Genomic DNA, 16,899 nt, shown 5'->3' with positions numbered 1-16,899 from the left:
TGATATGTGGCATTGATATGCACTGATGGGCACTGACAGGTGGCATTGATGGGCAATAACAGGTGGCATTGATGGATACTGACAGGTGGCACTGACGGGCTACACTGATCATCAGTGCCCTGATGATCAGTGTAGATGTCCCCTCTGAGGAATGCCGATTACCGTCTCTCCTCTCCTCACAAGCTCTCAGTGTGACAGCTCGTGAGGAGAGAAATGCCGCTAACCAGCATTTCCTTATTTACATGTGATCAGCCGTGATTGGACACATGGCAGAGCTGAAGTCATCGGCTTTTTCCACTGATCAGTGATCCGCTGTGTCCACCGATCGCGGAGCTACACGCCCCCGGGGGCACGCACGTGCAGTTAGAGTGGGAGGACGTCATATGAACAAGGGAACTACTTTGCGCTCATCATTTCCTTATATGGTGGGTGGGAGGCGGTTAAATTATTGCAAGTTCTTTCAGCTGAAGACAAGCAAATCCTGGAATACAATTAAAGTAACGCTGTACTTCGCAATGCAGTTCTCAAACAAGAGAAATATACATTTCTGCCATTAGGGTCACTGCAGGGGAAAGGCTCCAGTTTAGTTTGCTTGTGGTCTCCATCTTGTACCTCCTACAGTTGGGTGATTGTTGGGATACAGTCGATGATAGTTTCTGTCCTCTCAGGCCTTAACTGACAGGTAAGATGGTACTTTGTCTAACAAATAAGTTTTTCTTTATAACCTTTAAATGATTCCTATTAATGTTCTCCACCATCACAGCATAATGTTTACCTATAGTAAATACTTTTTTCTTTTCCTTCTCTCAGTAAAATGTTGAGACCAACATCTAGAATTTGGAAACATTTCCAAAGTGCAATTTCTGCTGAGAACAAGAGCAAATTACAAATATCGTGAGAAGAAATATTCTTTTAGAAATACTACAAGGATGACAAAACACATCCTTGTATGCCAGAGGTGCCTTAAAGACACTAAAAAACTATCTATGGAATTAAATGATGAGGACCATAATGAAAGTGCAAGTAGCTTTTCCATCCAGGGTTCTCAGTTCAGAAACACTCTTTCTGCTGCTTCTGGATCTTTAGAAATTTTAAAAAGCAAGCTGAGTTTATTTACTGAATAAGCCGTCCCTTTATTTTAAACATAATACTTGTGTACTCCCTGCATTTCACCTTCCCAGGGTAACAAAACGACTTTCAATTTGGAAAACTACTCCACATTGAAGTTTTAAAAAATGTTTCTAATAATGTCCATTTTTTCCAGAAAAAAACAGGGGAAAAAACGTTTTTTTCTCATGCCTTCAAAATATCTGGAAATGTTACATCTCTTGTTCCGGCCATAAATCATTAGCAGGGACCCACTGAACAGCATGTGCGTGTTCAAATGACAGCACAGTTGGGGCGGCAGGCGTGTGCATACGCGCCCACTACCTTGAAGAGCTGGATCATATATATGATCCAGCAAAGTGGGGCCACTCTGTTGCAGTATATCTGTGGTAGGCGGTACAGAACCATTTACGGTCAATTAACCACTTCTCGTCTGGCTGTTGTATATAAACAGCCAGACGCTGGCAGTGCAGGGTCGGGTGGCCGTTTATAAACGGCCTCTCCGCACCCTGCTTGTGCGCGCTCCCTGGGAGCGCACAGCACCACGATCCGGTGCCTGCTGTGTCCTCCGGACACAGTGGAACACTGATAGTCGGACGGGACCTCTCTGCGAGGTCCCGATCATGTGATCACTGAATGGCCAATCAGTGATCACATGCAGAGTAGTAAGCAAGATGTCACTTGTGACATCATTACTTACTACGTGTGAAATCTGTGAATGATCACAGAGGTCACATGGTACAAGGCTATTCACAACAGCCTTGTACCATGTGACAAGCTGTGACCAATCACAGCTCACTCAGTAGTTCTCAATGGCTGCAAGAATGCAGCTAGAGAGAAGGAGAAATGATTTACAGACTTTATGGGTGTAAAAGCAATCAGTGTAAAAAAAAAAAAAAATCTTCATCACCCCCCACAAGTAGTACAGTGTCACCATGGTGACACTGTACTGCTAGGGTGACAGTATGAAAAAAACATAAATAATAATATAAAAAAATAAAAAAAAGTTTAAAAATTATAATTTTGGTTATAAACTAATTTGTTATTTTTTTTTTACTAAAAAGTTAACAGAATAAATTTTGGCCAAGATTTTTGATGAAATACTATTTATTTGCAAAATTTTATAAGAAAAACAAAATTTGTGGACTTTTTCATATACATAGCAAAAAAAAATAAAAATCCCAATGGTGAATAAATACCACCAAAATAAAGCTTTATCTGTCTCAAAAAAATGTTAAAAAATTCATATGGGTACAGTGTATGACCGCACAATTGTCATTCAAAGTGTGATAGCGCTGAAAGCTGAAAATTGGCCTGGACAGGAATGGGGTAAAAGTGTCCGGAATGGAAGTGGTTAAAAGGACAAGAGGACACTATTTACATCTCGGAGGAAAAAAATTAAACTTCCAAATACAGAAAGGCTTCTTCACAGTAAGAGCTGTGAAAATGTGACTCTCTCAAAAACTAGTTCTGGCAAGTTCAGTAGATTGTTTATAACAAATAAAAACAAGAGCTGGATGCATTTCTTAATATACAAAATATAACTGGATATTACCTTTTTTTATTATTCCCCACTGAAGCAACTTGGACCATGCTTTATGGGGATATTGGTTGAACTAGATGGACTTCTTCTTTCTCTTTCTTCTGTCTTTTTTAAAGACAGGGCAGTATAGTGGCTAAATGGTTAGCACTTCCACCTGCCAGTACTAGGGTCATTGGTTCAAATCCCAAACACAGCACCACCTGCCGGGAGTTTGCATGTTCTCCCTGTGTCTGTGTGGGTTTCTTCTGGGTACTCCAGTTTCCTCCCACACTCCAAAGACATGCTGGTAGGTGAATTGCATCCTGTCTAAATTGTCCCTAGTATGTGTATGTATGAATGTGAGTTAGGGACCTTAGATTGTACACCCCTTGAGGGTTAAGGACTGATGTGAATGTACAATATATATGTAAAGCACTGTATAAATTGATGGTGCTATAGAAGTTCCTAAAATAAATAAACCTGACTATATAACTATGTGTAGATGATTTCATTATTATTTCATACATTTTTTGTCCATTGGGTGTTTTTAAGGATTTACAGGATGATGGCAACAGCAGGGAAAACAATAGTTTGCTGTTGTAATGGGAACCTGGTGTATCATTCAATGTCTAATGAACATTAAATAAAGCCCTTCTTTTTGGTGGGTTGATGATAATATTTACTTTTGTCCTATCATTAGCACAGTTTTTACCTCGGCCATAACTACTGTGGAAGAAAATGACTCCATCATAACATAAAATCTGCATCCCCTCATAAAATCATCATTATCACCTAACAGTGTTTTGTTTCCGCTAGACAAATGCAGTAATAGGAAATCACAGCTGGAGCAGAGAAAGATCAAAGATAGTGGCTCATTACAGCAAGTTTAAGTAATGGTATAATTCCCCCTCCTAACAACACATACCTCCTTTTTTCATGAAGCCTATTGTATTGTAAAAGCGAAATAAACTCACTGGCACATTAAGCATTTCACGTTAACACACTCATCAGTGCATGCAATAACATTTGGGACAGACTTAAGTAAAAATATGGCAACCCTTAGATTAGCAGCGCAGATGGCTGCTCTTGCAGGATAAAATCTCCTCCCATAACCTCAGTGAATGCTACAAAGAGAACCCACCAGAGGGACTTTGGCTGAGGGCAGTCGACTGTGGGCATCGCTGGTTAAAGGCAGCAGCAGAAAGTTCATTATTGGGAGTATGGGCTGTAATCAAGACTGTGATTTCATTGCTAAATGAAGCTTGTAACAAGAGATAAAAGCAATACATCTGCACACAGCGGGGCCCTATGTAAGCCCACATCTCTTTATACACTTTGCAAGGAAAAGAGAGTGACTCCTGGATTTAACTATTTACTGAAACATTTTCCTTGGTGAAGCAGATTTCCACATGACCTGACCAAACAATTTATTTCATGTACAGTGAAGGAAATAAGTATTTGATCCCCTGCTGATTTTGAATGTTTGCCCACTCACAAAGAAATGATCAGTCTAAAAATCGAATGGTAGGTGTATTGTAACACTGAGAGACAGAATAGCAACACAAAATTCAAAAGAAATGCATGTCTAACAAATTATGCACTGATTTGCATGCTCATGAGGGAAATAAGTATATCAAAAAAGATCTAAGGGGCTCTCAAACAGAGGTATCCAGATTCTTTGAGGTTATAGGAAACAAATTATGGGCGAATGGGATTGGATTTTGGAGTACTTAAAGGACCATTCCACACGGGGCAGACTCCAACAGGAGTCTACTTGCTCAGCGGGTGATCTGTCTGATGATCCCCACTGAGCAGGTGGATGGCTAGTCTGTGTCTGCTCCGCTTATGCAGAGCGTACACAGACACAGCCCAGTATCCTCTATGGGTGGTCAGATGTAAATGGACCTCCTGTCTTTTTATACCCAACTGTCATCCGATCCTCTAGGTCAGGGGTGTCAAACTCCATTTCATCATGGGCCGTAGATATATTGAACAATAAAAAATGGTATATAAAATATATTGTGATAATGATGTCCATATGATTACAAGACAAAGCAACCACAGGTGATAATCATCAAATAAGTGAGGTATAATAAATATAATAATAATAATGTAGTCTGTTAAATATATATTAGTGCCCATAGGTGCAGCAATCGTAGGTGCAAGATAAACCGTGGTAGTAATCAAGTGAGGGAATCCACCACCTCTGTCAGATGTAAACTCACCAGAAAGCTACTGGTAAATAGCATGTATGTATATCGCATCTGAAGACCCAGAGACAACCAGGGAATCTAACACGAACTGCTCCATCACAGGTAAAGCTTGAAGATGGACCCTTACCAAACTGTATGTCTACCACTAGCTCAGACATGTCATTCCTCACATCTATAGTTATTTCACAATCACTATTGGATTTTCTTGGTGTTAACAACTTCTAAAAATTCTATAGTGGCCCCCACATTGGGCTCGAAGGGACACATGCACACAGCGATGGACTTCACCGATTTTAGGACCCTATGTAAAATATAACCAAGCGATTGACATCTCTTGAAGTCATACTGGTACCTAAGGGGACTGGAGATGATGATGATTTTGTCTGTCTGGTGAAGAGGGTATGAGGACATATTGGGAAATCCATTGGAGGTTGGTACTCATGAATAGGTAAGATCTAGATCTTCTAGATCTAGATCTAGAAAATTGAGGGAACAAAGCAGCCAGAGTGAACAACCATCATGCAGCTGGATTCTCTAGTCATTAGTCATGTGATCCCTGCTGACGAGATATCTTTTGACAATTTTTCCTGTTCTGTAAATAATATATTATTCTCACCAAGGAAAGGGGGGCATTTATATACACGTAGAAGAATAAAGTCTGATGGTGTAGTTATGCTTGAGCACAGCCTAGTGCAGTATCATACATTGATTTTGCAGTGCCCTCCACAAGCTAGAACCAATAATAGAAATTATACCATATCTATGCACTTGTGATCATGGGGAATACTTATTTTAATGTACAGAACTGTACAGAACTGGAGGAACTAGTGGAATGCTTTTGAAGACTCAAATCATGAGAGAAACATGGAGGCTGCCATTGCTGAGTTCTCCTTTTGAAAATACTACGACTGTGATGCTGAACCTTCTTTGCTTCAATGCCTTGAGTGGACAAGAGCAGGTATGTAGATAAAAACCACTGATACTTCTGTCCTGCATACCTATTCCAGGTCAATGACTCAGTGAAAGCTGTATAGCCTTATAATAAATTGTTGCAACAGCCAGGCAACTAGCAATTTCAGAAGTTCTGGTATGACAGCTCCCATATTGCTCTTAATACAGGTTTATTTTAAGTGGTATGAAACCCAGAAACAAAAATGTAATATATTGCAGCTTACCGATTCTTTTTTAAATTTTGTCTTTGGGTGTCTTCACGTCTTCATGCTGGATGAAGAATCACAGAGACACCTGCCCTACTCAAACTCACTAATGACCTAGTAACTGCTAAAACCAATGGCCACTATACAGTACTCTCACTACTCGACCTCTCTGCGGCTTTTGACATGGTTGACCATCCCCTCCTCCTCAAAAAAGTACACTCTCTTGGCCTCAGAGACTCCGCTCTCTCCTGGTTCTCCTCCTATCTATCGCAGCGCTCCTTCAGTGTTACCTATAACGCTGCCACCTCCTCTTTACTCCCTCTCTCTGTTGGGGTCCCTCAAGGTTCTGTCCTCGGACCCCTTCTCTTCTCCATCTACACCTCCTCCCTTGGTCAATTGATAAACTCCCATTGCTTCAATTACCATCTCTATGCTGACGACACACAAATCTATCTTTCTACCCCTCACCTCACCCCTTCAGTCTCCACTTGCATCACTAGCCTACTAAGTGACATATCGGCTTGGATGTCACTCCACTTCCTCAAACTCAATCTTTCCAAAACTGAGCTCTTAGTATTCCCCCCAGCCCGTGCCCCTCCCCTGACTTCTCCATCAAGATCAATAACACAATCATCAGTCCCTCCCCTCATGCCAGGGTACTAGGTGTAATCCTAGACTCCAATCTGTCCTTTCAGCCCCAGGTCCAATCGCTGACAAATTCGTGTAGACTTCACCTCCGCAACATCTCCAAGATACTACCGTTCCTAACCCCGGAAACCACTAAGCAACTTATTCACTCCCTTGTTATATCCTCGACTACTGTAACTCCCTCCTCATTGGCCTGCCTCATCGCAGGCTATCCCCACTTCAATCTATCATGAATGCTGCTGCCAGACTCATCCATTACTAACCGTTCTGTATCTGCCACCCCTCACTGCCAATCCCTCCACTGGCTTCCCATTGCCCAACGGATAAAATTCAAAACACTTACACTGACGTATAAAGCCGTTCATAACACTGCCCCAAATGACATCACCGATCTTGTCTCTAAATATCACCGAAACCATACTCTCCGCTCCTCGCAAGACTTCCTACTCTCTAGCTCCCTTGTCTCCTCCTCCCATGCTTGTCTCCAGGACTTCTCTAGGGCTTCCCCCATCCTCTGGAACCCCCTACCCCAATCTATCAGACTATCGCCTACTCTGCTCACTTTTAGGAGCACTCTGAAAACCCATCTCTTCAGGGAAGCCTATCCCGCCCTCAGCTAATACTGGAATCCTCTACTCTTCCAACCACTGCATCCCCCACAGTTATTACCTTTTGTACCACTATCCCCTCCTTCCTAGATTGTAAGCTCCGAGGAGCAGGGCCCTCAAATCCCTCTTGTATTGAACTGTATTGTTACTGTATTGTCTCCCACCATAATGTGAAGCGCTGAGCAAACTGTCGGAGCTATATAAATCCTGTATAATAATAATAATACCTTTGGACAGCAGCCTTGTCATTTTGGGGAGGGGTAGTGTTGGATGCACTAGCAGGTTTAGATGGATTAACAAATTAAAGCTGAGCTCCAGCTAACAATTATCAGTAAACAAGACACAACAACAGCTTTTTGTTCCTTTTGGGATACAGGTTTTACATACAGTAAAGTAACAAAAGCTGACCATCATAAGCATCCCTGTCAAGTGTTAAAGGGTTGACCCCCCCCCCCCTTTTTTTTCTCCACACAATAACAAAATGTATACTTGAAATGATTTCTAATTGGTACAGAATCAGAGGGGGAGAGGAGGTGAGGAAGTGGACATCTAGACTATAAGGCTAGGTCCATAACTAGAAGGTTGTGGTTGACATATTTTTCCAGCATATTTTGCATTTTTGAACAATAATCTTTTATGCATTTTTTAATTTGTGTTTTTTTATGCTTTTTGAGGGGTTTTTTTCTAGTAGGAAAGTATGACAGTTCTGTTCATGTAGTGTAGTTTGAAGCTACTTTGATGCGACTTTACACTCTCATGTAATATCCAAGTCGCATGATCGCATGTTAGGGTTAAGGTTAAAAAGGGTTATTTGGGTATGTACCCCTGTTAGTTTTGTCTCCCCACCCCTTTGTGACATGTCTGTGTGTAATAAAGTGTTAGATATATGATATTTTTGTATGGCAAATGAAACTAATACAGTTTTACAAACAAGTGGTTTATCCCAACCCTCTAACTGCCACTTTTGCTGGACAGTTTGGTCTGTTATAGGAAGTTGAAAAATAACAGACCTATTGGCTGAATCAACAGGAGAAAATAAAGGAAAAATGCCTAAAAATGAAAACAAATGCAGCCACTACATCAAAGAATTGGTAAGCAGCAATATATTTAGTTTTTGGTTTTAGGTTTACGGTGTTACTTCATTGGACAGAATAATAAAATTAAACAGTGCAACAACCCCTTAGAGTGGAAGGTAGTATTTTATAGAGGACTGTATAATACAATTTAGTGCAATATATACAGTATTTAGAGAAAATTAATTTCAGTGGATGTTAACCAGTTCAATCCCGGGCACTTTTACCCCCTTCATGCCCAGGCCAATTTTCAGGTTTCAGGGCTCTCACACTTTGAATGACAATTGCGTGGTCATGCAACACTGTACCCAAACTAAATTGTTATCATTTTCTTCACACAACTAGAGCTTTCTTTTGGTGGTATTTAATCACCACTGGGGTTTTTATTTTTTGCTAAATTAACAAAAAAAAGACCGAAAATTTTGAAAAAAAAACCCACGTTTTTCTTTGTCAGAAAGAAAGTTTGCAAATAAATAATTGTTTTTCATACATTTAGGCCAAGATGTATTCTGCTACATTTCTTTGGTGAAAATAACCTAAATCAGTATTTATTATTTAGTCTGTAGGAAAGTTATAGAGTTCACAAACTATGGGATATATCTGAAAATTGATCAATCCTGAAGTACTGACAGCCAATCTAATTTCTTGAGCCCCAAAAATGTCAGAACAGTACAGATATCCCCCAAATGACCACTTTTTGCAAAGTAGACAGTCCAACGTATTTCATAAGAGGCATGGTGAGTTTTTTGAAGTTGTAATATTTTTGTCATAATTTTTCGGAAAATGAAGCAATTAAAAAAATTATTTTCACAATTTTTTTAAATACTGTCACCAGTGCAGTACAGAGTCATCATATAACTGGTGTGGAGGTGATCAGGGACACTGACTAGTGACAGTACAAATAAAAATGTATAATTTTTTTCAATTTGTTTTTATTTTTTAAATTTTTTCATTTTTATTAATTTTTTTTCCTCTTTCTTTTATTTTTTTTTCATATTACACTATGACCAAAGTAGTATAATGTTACCGTAGTAACACTGTACTACTTTGGGGAAGTGATCAATATTTCTTTTTTTTTTTTACACAAGTTGATTGCTTATAGCAAATAATTTATTTGCTATAAGCAAGCATTTAACTGAATGAAATTGATTCATTCAAATTTTTTTGTTGTGATTAGCTGTGATTGGCCACGGCTAATCACATGACACAGATGGGCTGTGATTGTCCCAGCCTGTGCATGTGATCACTGTAACCATTCACAGCTAGACACACTTGTATACAATGGATGGCATGAAAGGAGGCCATCCATTGTTTACAACTGTCATGTGACCTGCTGTGATTGGTCACAGCAGGTCACATGGTACTGGCAACAGAGCCAGTACACAGATCTGTCATCGACCGTGTTCGAGGTACACAGCCGGTGACAGATCTCAACATAGCGCGGTCCTGCAGGCACCGGCAGGGTGTGATCCGGGAAGGATGTCATATGACACCCTCCCGGAGGGACGAGAGGCTCGCCCAGCCGTCATTTTACTATAGGCCAGGCGGGAAGTGGTTACATATATTGAAGCAACTCTGCTGAAATTACATTACTGTATGTTAATCATAGGGTCCTTTCATTTTCAGTACAATTTATGAAAAATATTTATTTGAATTCCTTTTGTCATTGAAACTGTATTGGTATGTGGCAAAATATCTTCAATACATGTTCAGTGATGTCAAAGAGCCAATGTGATCTAAGAAAATTCTACCCTAACAAGACTGTTGCCTGACTAGGGGTTCTAGGAACCCCTTTTATCCCAGTCTTCTAATTTCAAATGAAAATATAAAAACCTGTTTTTATAGAATGTGTGAAAATGTTTCTTATTAGTTTCTTATTCATTTTTTTAATAAAAGTGACTTAATGTTAATTGATAAAGACTAAACTAATTTTTTAAAACTCCCTACACTTATTTCCAATAATTTGATTTCTACCCTAACAAGCTAACATCTTAAAGTGGCCCATATATATAATATATAAAAGGATTGCACTTCTAAAGTACACACCTGCAAAAAATATTATTCAATTACTTTAGCAAATGGATGTTTTCCTAACATGTGGAACCCTAACATTCTTTATGAGAAGCAACACTTTTGCAAAAATAAATTGGCAATTTATATGTTCATCTGAGTGATTCTGTGCAAGGTATGCATTCTAACATACGAATGTGACTTTTTTCTGCTTTGTAAACTCTTCCATCTAATAAGTTTTTCTTATTGATTTTTACAATTATCTCTTATAACAACCTATTTATCTGAGGATCTAAACTGATATTGATTTTCAGTGAATTAATGAAAATAGCTATAGTAATAAATAGGATCTTTCTTCCATATATCTGGCATATACCATAAGAAATTGAAAGGTTGAATTTTTGTGTATGTGAATGCATTCTTACTTGGTTGCACTTTCCCTGTTTCCTTTACTTCATTGGAACTGGATAGAGATTCAGTCTGAAGTATATGGTCTTTGTCCCACTTTCCTATAGTTGTCAGTTCATTGTTGCTTTGCATCTGGTCATCGGATCCATCAGGCTTCCATAAAATATTGCTAGGCAAACCAGTTTCATGTTCACTAAGTCTGTTCTGAAAATGCTGCTCACCAATTTGGTCAGGTTTTCCAGTTAGATTGTCCAAAGAACCTGGTGTGCTTTGACCACTGACTTCTACTAAACTAGTTTGTTTTTTTTCTGTATTGACATTTATGCTTTGCTTTTCACTTTCCAGTTCTGCTGTGGGAGTGGGCTTTTCAAAGTGTTCATAAAAGAATTTAGTTTCAGAAATGTGACCAGGTCCATCGGTATTAGTAGATAGAGACATATGTTTATCTAAAAGCCATATATACTGCAAGGAATTTTGGCTGTCTTCTGGAACTGAATTTATATCCTTGTCAAATACATACTGCTTGGGTACTTGGCCAGCATTTGAACGTTCTTCTGAAGAATCTGGTTCCACCTGCTCTACAAACTCCCTCCAAGTTTTCTGTCTCAGTTTTGATTTTCTGTCAACCATGTTCAATGACCAACCCTCTTCTTGTCCCTTGGAAACCTCATTTTTGTTAGTTTTCCACCTGACTGTAGCTGGAGTCGCTTTAGTATCATGCGCTCCTATTGTATCTTGTTTCCTATTCCAAATAGAGGCATGTGTAATAGTTGGCGGCCTTGAACTGAGAAAATAATCTGATTCTGGTGAATCACTAGTCACTGTTTCTTGTTGCACTTTTTCAGTAAAAGCTGGCGTAAGCAGCTTGGAAGATAACACATTGACTTCCCTTGAAATTCCCTTTAAATCTATGGATGTTACTGGATCACTGCCTTCGATTTCATATCCATGCCTTGTAGTAGACATTACACTGTCAGTGGCAGACAAGGCATTATTAAATTCCAATTGTGTTGCTTGTCCAGGCTCTTGACTTTGAAGTTCTGGTTTTATCAGCCTGAGGTCTTCCTGTGGCACGAACGTTGGACCTTGCTGCTCATTCCCTTGTGAGGTGGGGGCTGTTGCTTGAAGAGCTGTTGAGAGGCAACATGTCAAAAGGATAAATTAGAATCCTATCATGCTGAACGGAGAGAGAAGCCATCAAACCAAGCAAGAAGCTGCTCTTAATTCAGCAGTCAATTCATAAAGATAGAAGGATCTAGATTTATCCATGCTCTGCTTCTGTTTGGAAGTGCACCAAAGAATCTAATGGGATTAGCATGCCGACATGCCACAAAAACTTGGTTTATTATTTGACAATGCAATAAATATTTATGGAATGCCTTTCAAATCTCAATTCCCGCACAGTTATGTATATGACATTTTGCAGTTACTTTGCCTGCGGTTTATAGCTGTGGTTTTGAAATGACTGGCCCTTGCAAAGACTATATCATTATATTATTATGATAAAAATCTCTGCCGGTGTCTACTCCAGACACATCCCCAGGTGGGAGCTAGTGTGAGATATAGCCCCTTCCTGCCCTGCCTGCATGATTTACTGTATAACACGTCTGCAGTATGCTGATTTCGCCCTTGCCTTAACTTTTCCCCATGAGAGTTTCCACTTCAGTAAAGTACTGCCTATTTTACATAATTATTTTAATTTATTAACTGAGCCTCACAGAACACAGACAAATAAATTACAATGGATAGAAGGCAGAGAAAGAAAAAGTTAAGCTATAAAATAGCAGTGCCCATATACCATATGTAAAACTGCAGTTTATAGTCACTTATCTGGTCCATAAATGCTCAGTAATATGTACAAATAATATTTATTTTGCAATAGAAAGTTTCAATATTTTTTATTTATTTATAATTGTGTGTTTGAATTTCTATACTATCAGCAAATCAACATGCCCACTTTACTATTTAGTATCAGCTTTATTAAAAAAAACAGTGCAAGAATGATAGTGATATACAAACTACAGCATCAACACTAAATTCACTCAACTAAAATTTAACCAGTTGCTGTAGGTAACTTAATCATCAATGTTCATTGTACAGCATTACTGCAAGAATGCAAACTTTCCAGGTGTTTAAAACAGAGCATATCTAAATTGTATGTCCAGCCTAAACTTTTTTTGCAGTTTTCTATAGAGTTGGGAATTATTCAAGTAGGAAGTGAAAATCGCCAACAGCATCACGGACAGAAATAAAAAGAGGAATGCTAGAATCGTTGACGTCATTTTATATCTTTTTATAACCCTGCTTCAGATTTTCGCTTACTTTCTGCTTGATTAACTATTGTGACTGTCACAGTAAATGAGGGGAAATTTCTTAAGTAGAATGTACCAAATAGCAAAAAAGTTGCAGCAGATATAATCCTTCTCCACTCTACCCTAGTCGAAATTGATGCATGTACACTTACATTTTACCAGGCAAATGCTAGTTTGAAGATCTTCCCACTCCTCAAGCATTTACAAAGCATGTAAAAAGATATGAAGTAGCTGATGCCCCCTAAACACTCTTCAGTTTCCTGAAGAGCTTCAGCAGACATAGCAAGTTGCTTGCTGTGCTAAAAACTGGAAAATGCCAGCTGAAGGTTGCTTAATGCTTCCTTAAACCAACAACCAGCACAATAAATAAGATAAGTACTTAATACTTCTATGTGGAAGCCGAAGGGAGATTTAGAGGCTTTATAACCTTTACAAAGTTTCGTAAGTGCTTTTGGAGTGTGAAACTCTTCACAGTATACAAAATATGTTTGTATTAGTGGGCTTCAATTAGAAACTTTTAGGCAATTAGTAACCAACATTTTGAAGGCAATAAAAATGATCACAAGTGTATCCAATTTATTTTGCATATTAGATTCTTTGTTCACCACAGAATACTAACAGGACTAGGGCAATTCAGAGAGAAGTGTCATAACTATTCTGGTGGCAAATCCAGGTAAGACCTTTATAGTTCATAAAATAAAAAAGCTGAATCAGCTAATAACACAAACAAGAAGTAGGTGTAAATGAGAGACATACAGTGTTATCTTGTATAAAATGTAATTTGGTGCACAGCTGGTAGCTTCAATTCCTAAAGCTGAACTCCAGGAAAAAACGATTTTTGCACATTTACTATGTACCAGTAAATTATCTCTAATTATGTGTGTGTTATGTGTGGATGACTGCTACGTTACGTAAATACCCTAACTTCTTTCATGTCAGAGTAATCACTGAACTTCCGGTTTTGACATTTTACAGTTCTAATTCTCATATGGTACATACAGTAAATGATAGTGGGTTACTTGCACTCCACCTTGCTGATTTATAAACGTCATCTATTTTTTTCCACAGAATAAAAAGCATTCTGTGACTCCACGAGTAGAGGGAAGGGGACGAAAAACATCACAATCTCTCTTAGAATTTTTTAAATGCAAGTAGTGTAAGTACCTAAATTTGAAAAAATATCAGCCTCTTACAGTCCCTGCACAACAGTGTTGGAGTATGAAGGGAAGAAGCAGCAGAAGGGGCCAATCAGTTCATATGTTGACAAACACAATGCTGATAGGAGGAGAAAGAGGGATGGAGAGATGAGCTCATCCCTGTGCTGATTCTCATTTCACTGTCCAGTCAAAGGTCAGGACATTTCCAGGATGACTTGTGCTCAAATGATAGGGTTCAAAGATGCTGGTCATCAGACTTAGGAGGAAAAAGTACTATCATGGAAATCTCTGGAATGAAAGTAAATACAGCAGCAAAAGCTGGTTTTGTTATTTTATATCTTAATGGGCTATTCATTTTTATCTTGGTATCTCTACACCCAGATTTGGCACTAGTGAGTGACCTAAATGTGTAAAAAATTGCTTCACGAGCACTCGTGTGTAGAGGTTTGGTGATGCCTGGGGCCAACTCCTTGATTATATGCCCCTAAGGGCCAGTTCACTCCAGAATACGTGTGTTCCTGTGCGATTCCAGCACATTTCCCTGCATTGCATTTTGGCAGCTCATTTATTTAAATGGACTACAAAATGCACTAGACAGTGGAAAAAAGTAGGGCAAGCACTACTTTTTGAAAATGCACTGCAGCTGACTGCAGGATACCGCAATAGCAGTACTATGCGATTTGATGCCTGTAAATGCAATGTGTTTGTAATTTGCATTTGGAGTGCCACTGCCAATACATCAATTGATAATAGAGAGTGCTGCGCTATATACTAGCAAGTGTCACAAAATGTACTAGATGACCCCACCCATCTACACTCTAGTGCATTAGGAAAATAATGCACAATAAAAATATGAAATAATAAACAAACAGAGCCTTACTCAAAAGGCTACAAACACAATATCCCACCAGTGTAAAAAGTGTACAATCAATGAAAATGTGTTCAGACCATAAACGTAATAGTGGAGTAATTAAGAGTACGAAAAAAACAATAAATAGACACCCGGCCAACCTATTAGTCTTAGCCGTGTGAAAAAATTCACAATATTGTGACTCATATGAAAAATGTATACAATAACAGTCAACAAATTTCAAGTGATCAATATACACAGTGATCAATAAAAAGTGACAGTCCACAGTTATAGTGAAAAGTCCAAATAAATAATCAATCCACATAAAGTGACTGGCAGTCCTTTCCCTTGATACACCGCTGTGTCACCACCACCAGGCATGCACGCTCACCTCCACAAGTGGACCTATAGGTCACAATGCACTCAATCCGAATCTTTAATCCTCTGCGTGTCAGGGATGGCAGGCATCAACTCCTCTGCATATCAGGGCTGGCAGAAATCTACTCCAGCAGGTATCCGACTTGGGGATGTGCTCAAATATAAAGAAAGAAGCCTCTCATAGTGCAACCAATATGTATTCCTCCAACAAAAAAATAAATGTTAAGATCGCACTCACATACAAACTAAGGGCTGAGAACCCTCATAGAGCATTTCCACATAAGGGTAAACAAAGATGGTGGTGATCGTTGCTGTACTGGAAATAACGTCACCATGCTTCCGTCCGACGTGTTGCATCACGTGCCACGTGACTTCTTCAGGGATAGGAAGTTCTGTCCCTTCTGTTCTTTATATTTGAGCACATCCCCTAGCTGGATACCTGGTGGAGTAGATGTCTGCTAGCCCTGATACGCAGAGGAGTTGATGCCCGCCAGCCCTGACACGCAGAGGATTAAGAATTCGGATTGATCGCATTTTGACCTATAGGTCAACTTGTGGAGGTGAGCGTGCACGCCTGGTGGTGGTCACACAGCGGTGTATCAAGGGAAGGGACTGCCAATCACTTTATGTGGATTGATTATTTATTTGGACTTTTCACTATCTGTGGACTGTCACTTTTTATTGATCAGTTGAATATTTGTTGACTGTTATTGTATACATTTATATATTTTTCATGTGAGTCACAATATTGTGCATTTTTTCACACGACTAAGACTAATAGGTCGGCCGGGTGTTCATTTATTGTTTTTTTCTTACCCTTAATTATTCCACCATTATATTTATGGTCTGAACACATTTTCATTGATTGTACGCTTTTTACACTGGTGAAATATTGTGTTTGTAGCCTTTTGAGTAAGGCTCTGTCGGGTGTCTACTATGTCATATTTTTATTGTGCGTTATTTTCCTAATGCACTAGAGTGTAGATGGGTGGGGTCATCTAGCACATTTTGTGGCACTTGCTAGTATATAGCGCAGTACTCTTTATTGTAAATTGGCCAATTGAGTGGTGGAACACTTTTTGATGTTTGCAGCTTTTAGGGCAGTTATTATTATTGTTCTGGTAGTGCAGAGGACTCCCTATATTACCAAAACATTGCTGCTGTGCCTGACATGCGTACAGAATGTGTCTTTCTTGCACCATGTTTTGGTGTACACAAGCCCCTAGACTCAAGGCTTAGTAGTGAGAAAGGAAGGTCTTTTAAATATGTAAAAGCAGATGAAACTTAAAATAAACACTTTATTCAAATTAAATATAAATCAGCCACTTTTATTAAGTTTGGTTCCCCATATGAGATGATCTCCTGCCATAAAACAGTTGAAGTACTTATTTTTTTTCCATCAACTGTGAATAATTCTTTTCAATGCTGATTAAAGCCAGGTTAGCCAGTCGCTCTG

The 16,899-nt window shown here is 39.0% G+C and overlaps 1 protein-coding gene across 2 annotated transcripts in view; it reads right to left on the bottom strand.

The window, feature by feature from the left end:
- Nucleotides 1-16,899, bottom strand: part of NCAN (neurocan) — a 305,419-nt gene that overhangs the window by 108,771 nt on the left and 179,749 nt on the right. For both annotated transcript variants that reach the window (XM_089670821.1, XM_089670822.1), the window contains one exon: nt 10,764-11,876. In XM_089670821.1, the coding sequence (XP_089526947.1) occupies nt 10,764-11,876 (1,113 nt within the window). The remainder of the gene's footprint in view (nt 1-10,763; nt 11,877-16,899) is intronic.

The sequence above is a fragment of the Staurois parvus genome, unplaced genomic scaffold (assembly GCF_062004578.1).
Source record: "Staurois parvus isolate SC_StPar_1 unplaced genomic scaffold, SC_StPar_1.0 ptg000096l, whole genome shotgun sequence".
Classification (NCBI taxonomy): Eukaryota; Metazoa; Chordata; class Amphibia; order Anura; family Ranidae; genus Staurois; species Staurois parvus.
The sequence above is the reverse complement of the archived record's forward strand: the minus strand, read 5'-3'. Positions and strand labels throughout refer to the sequence as shown.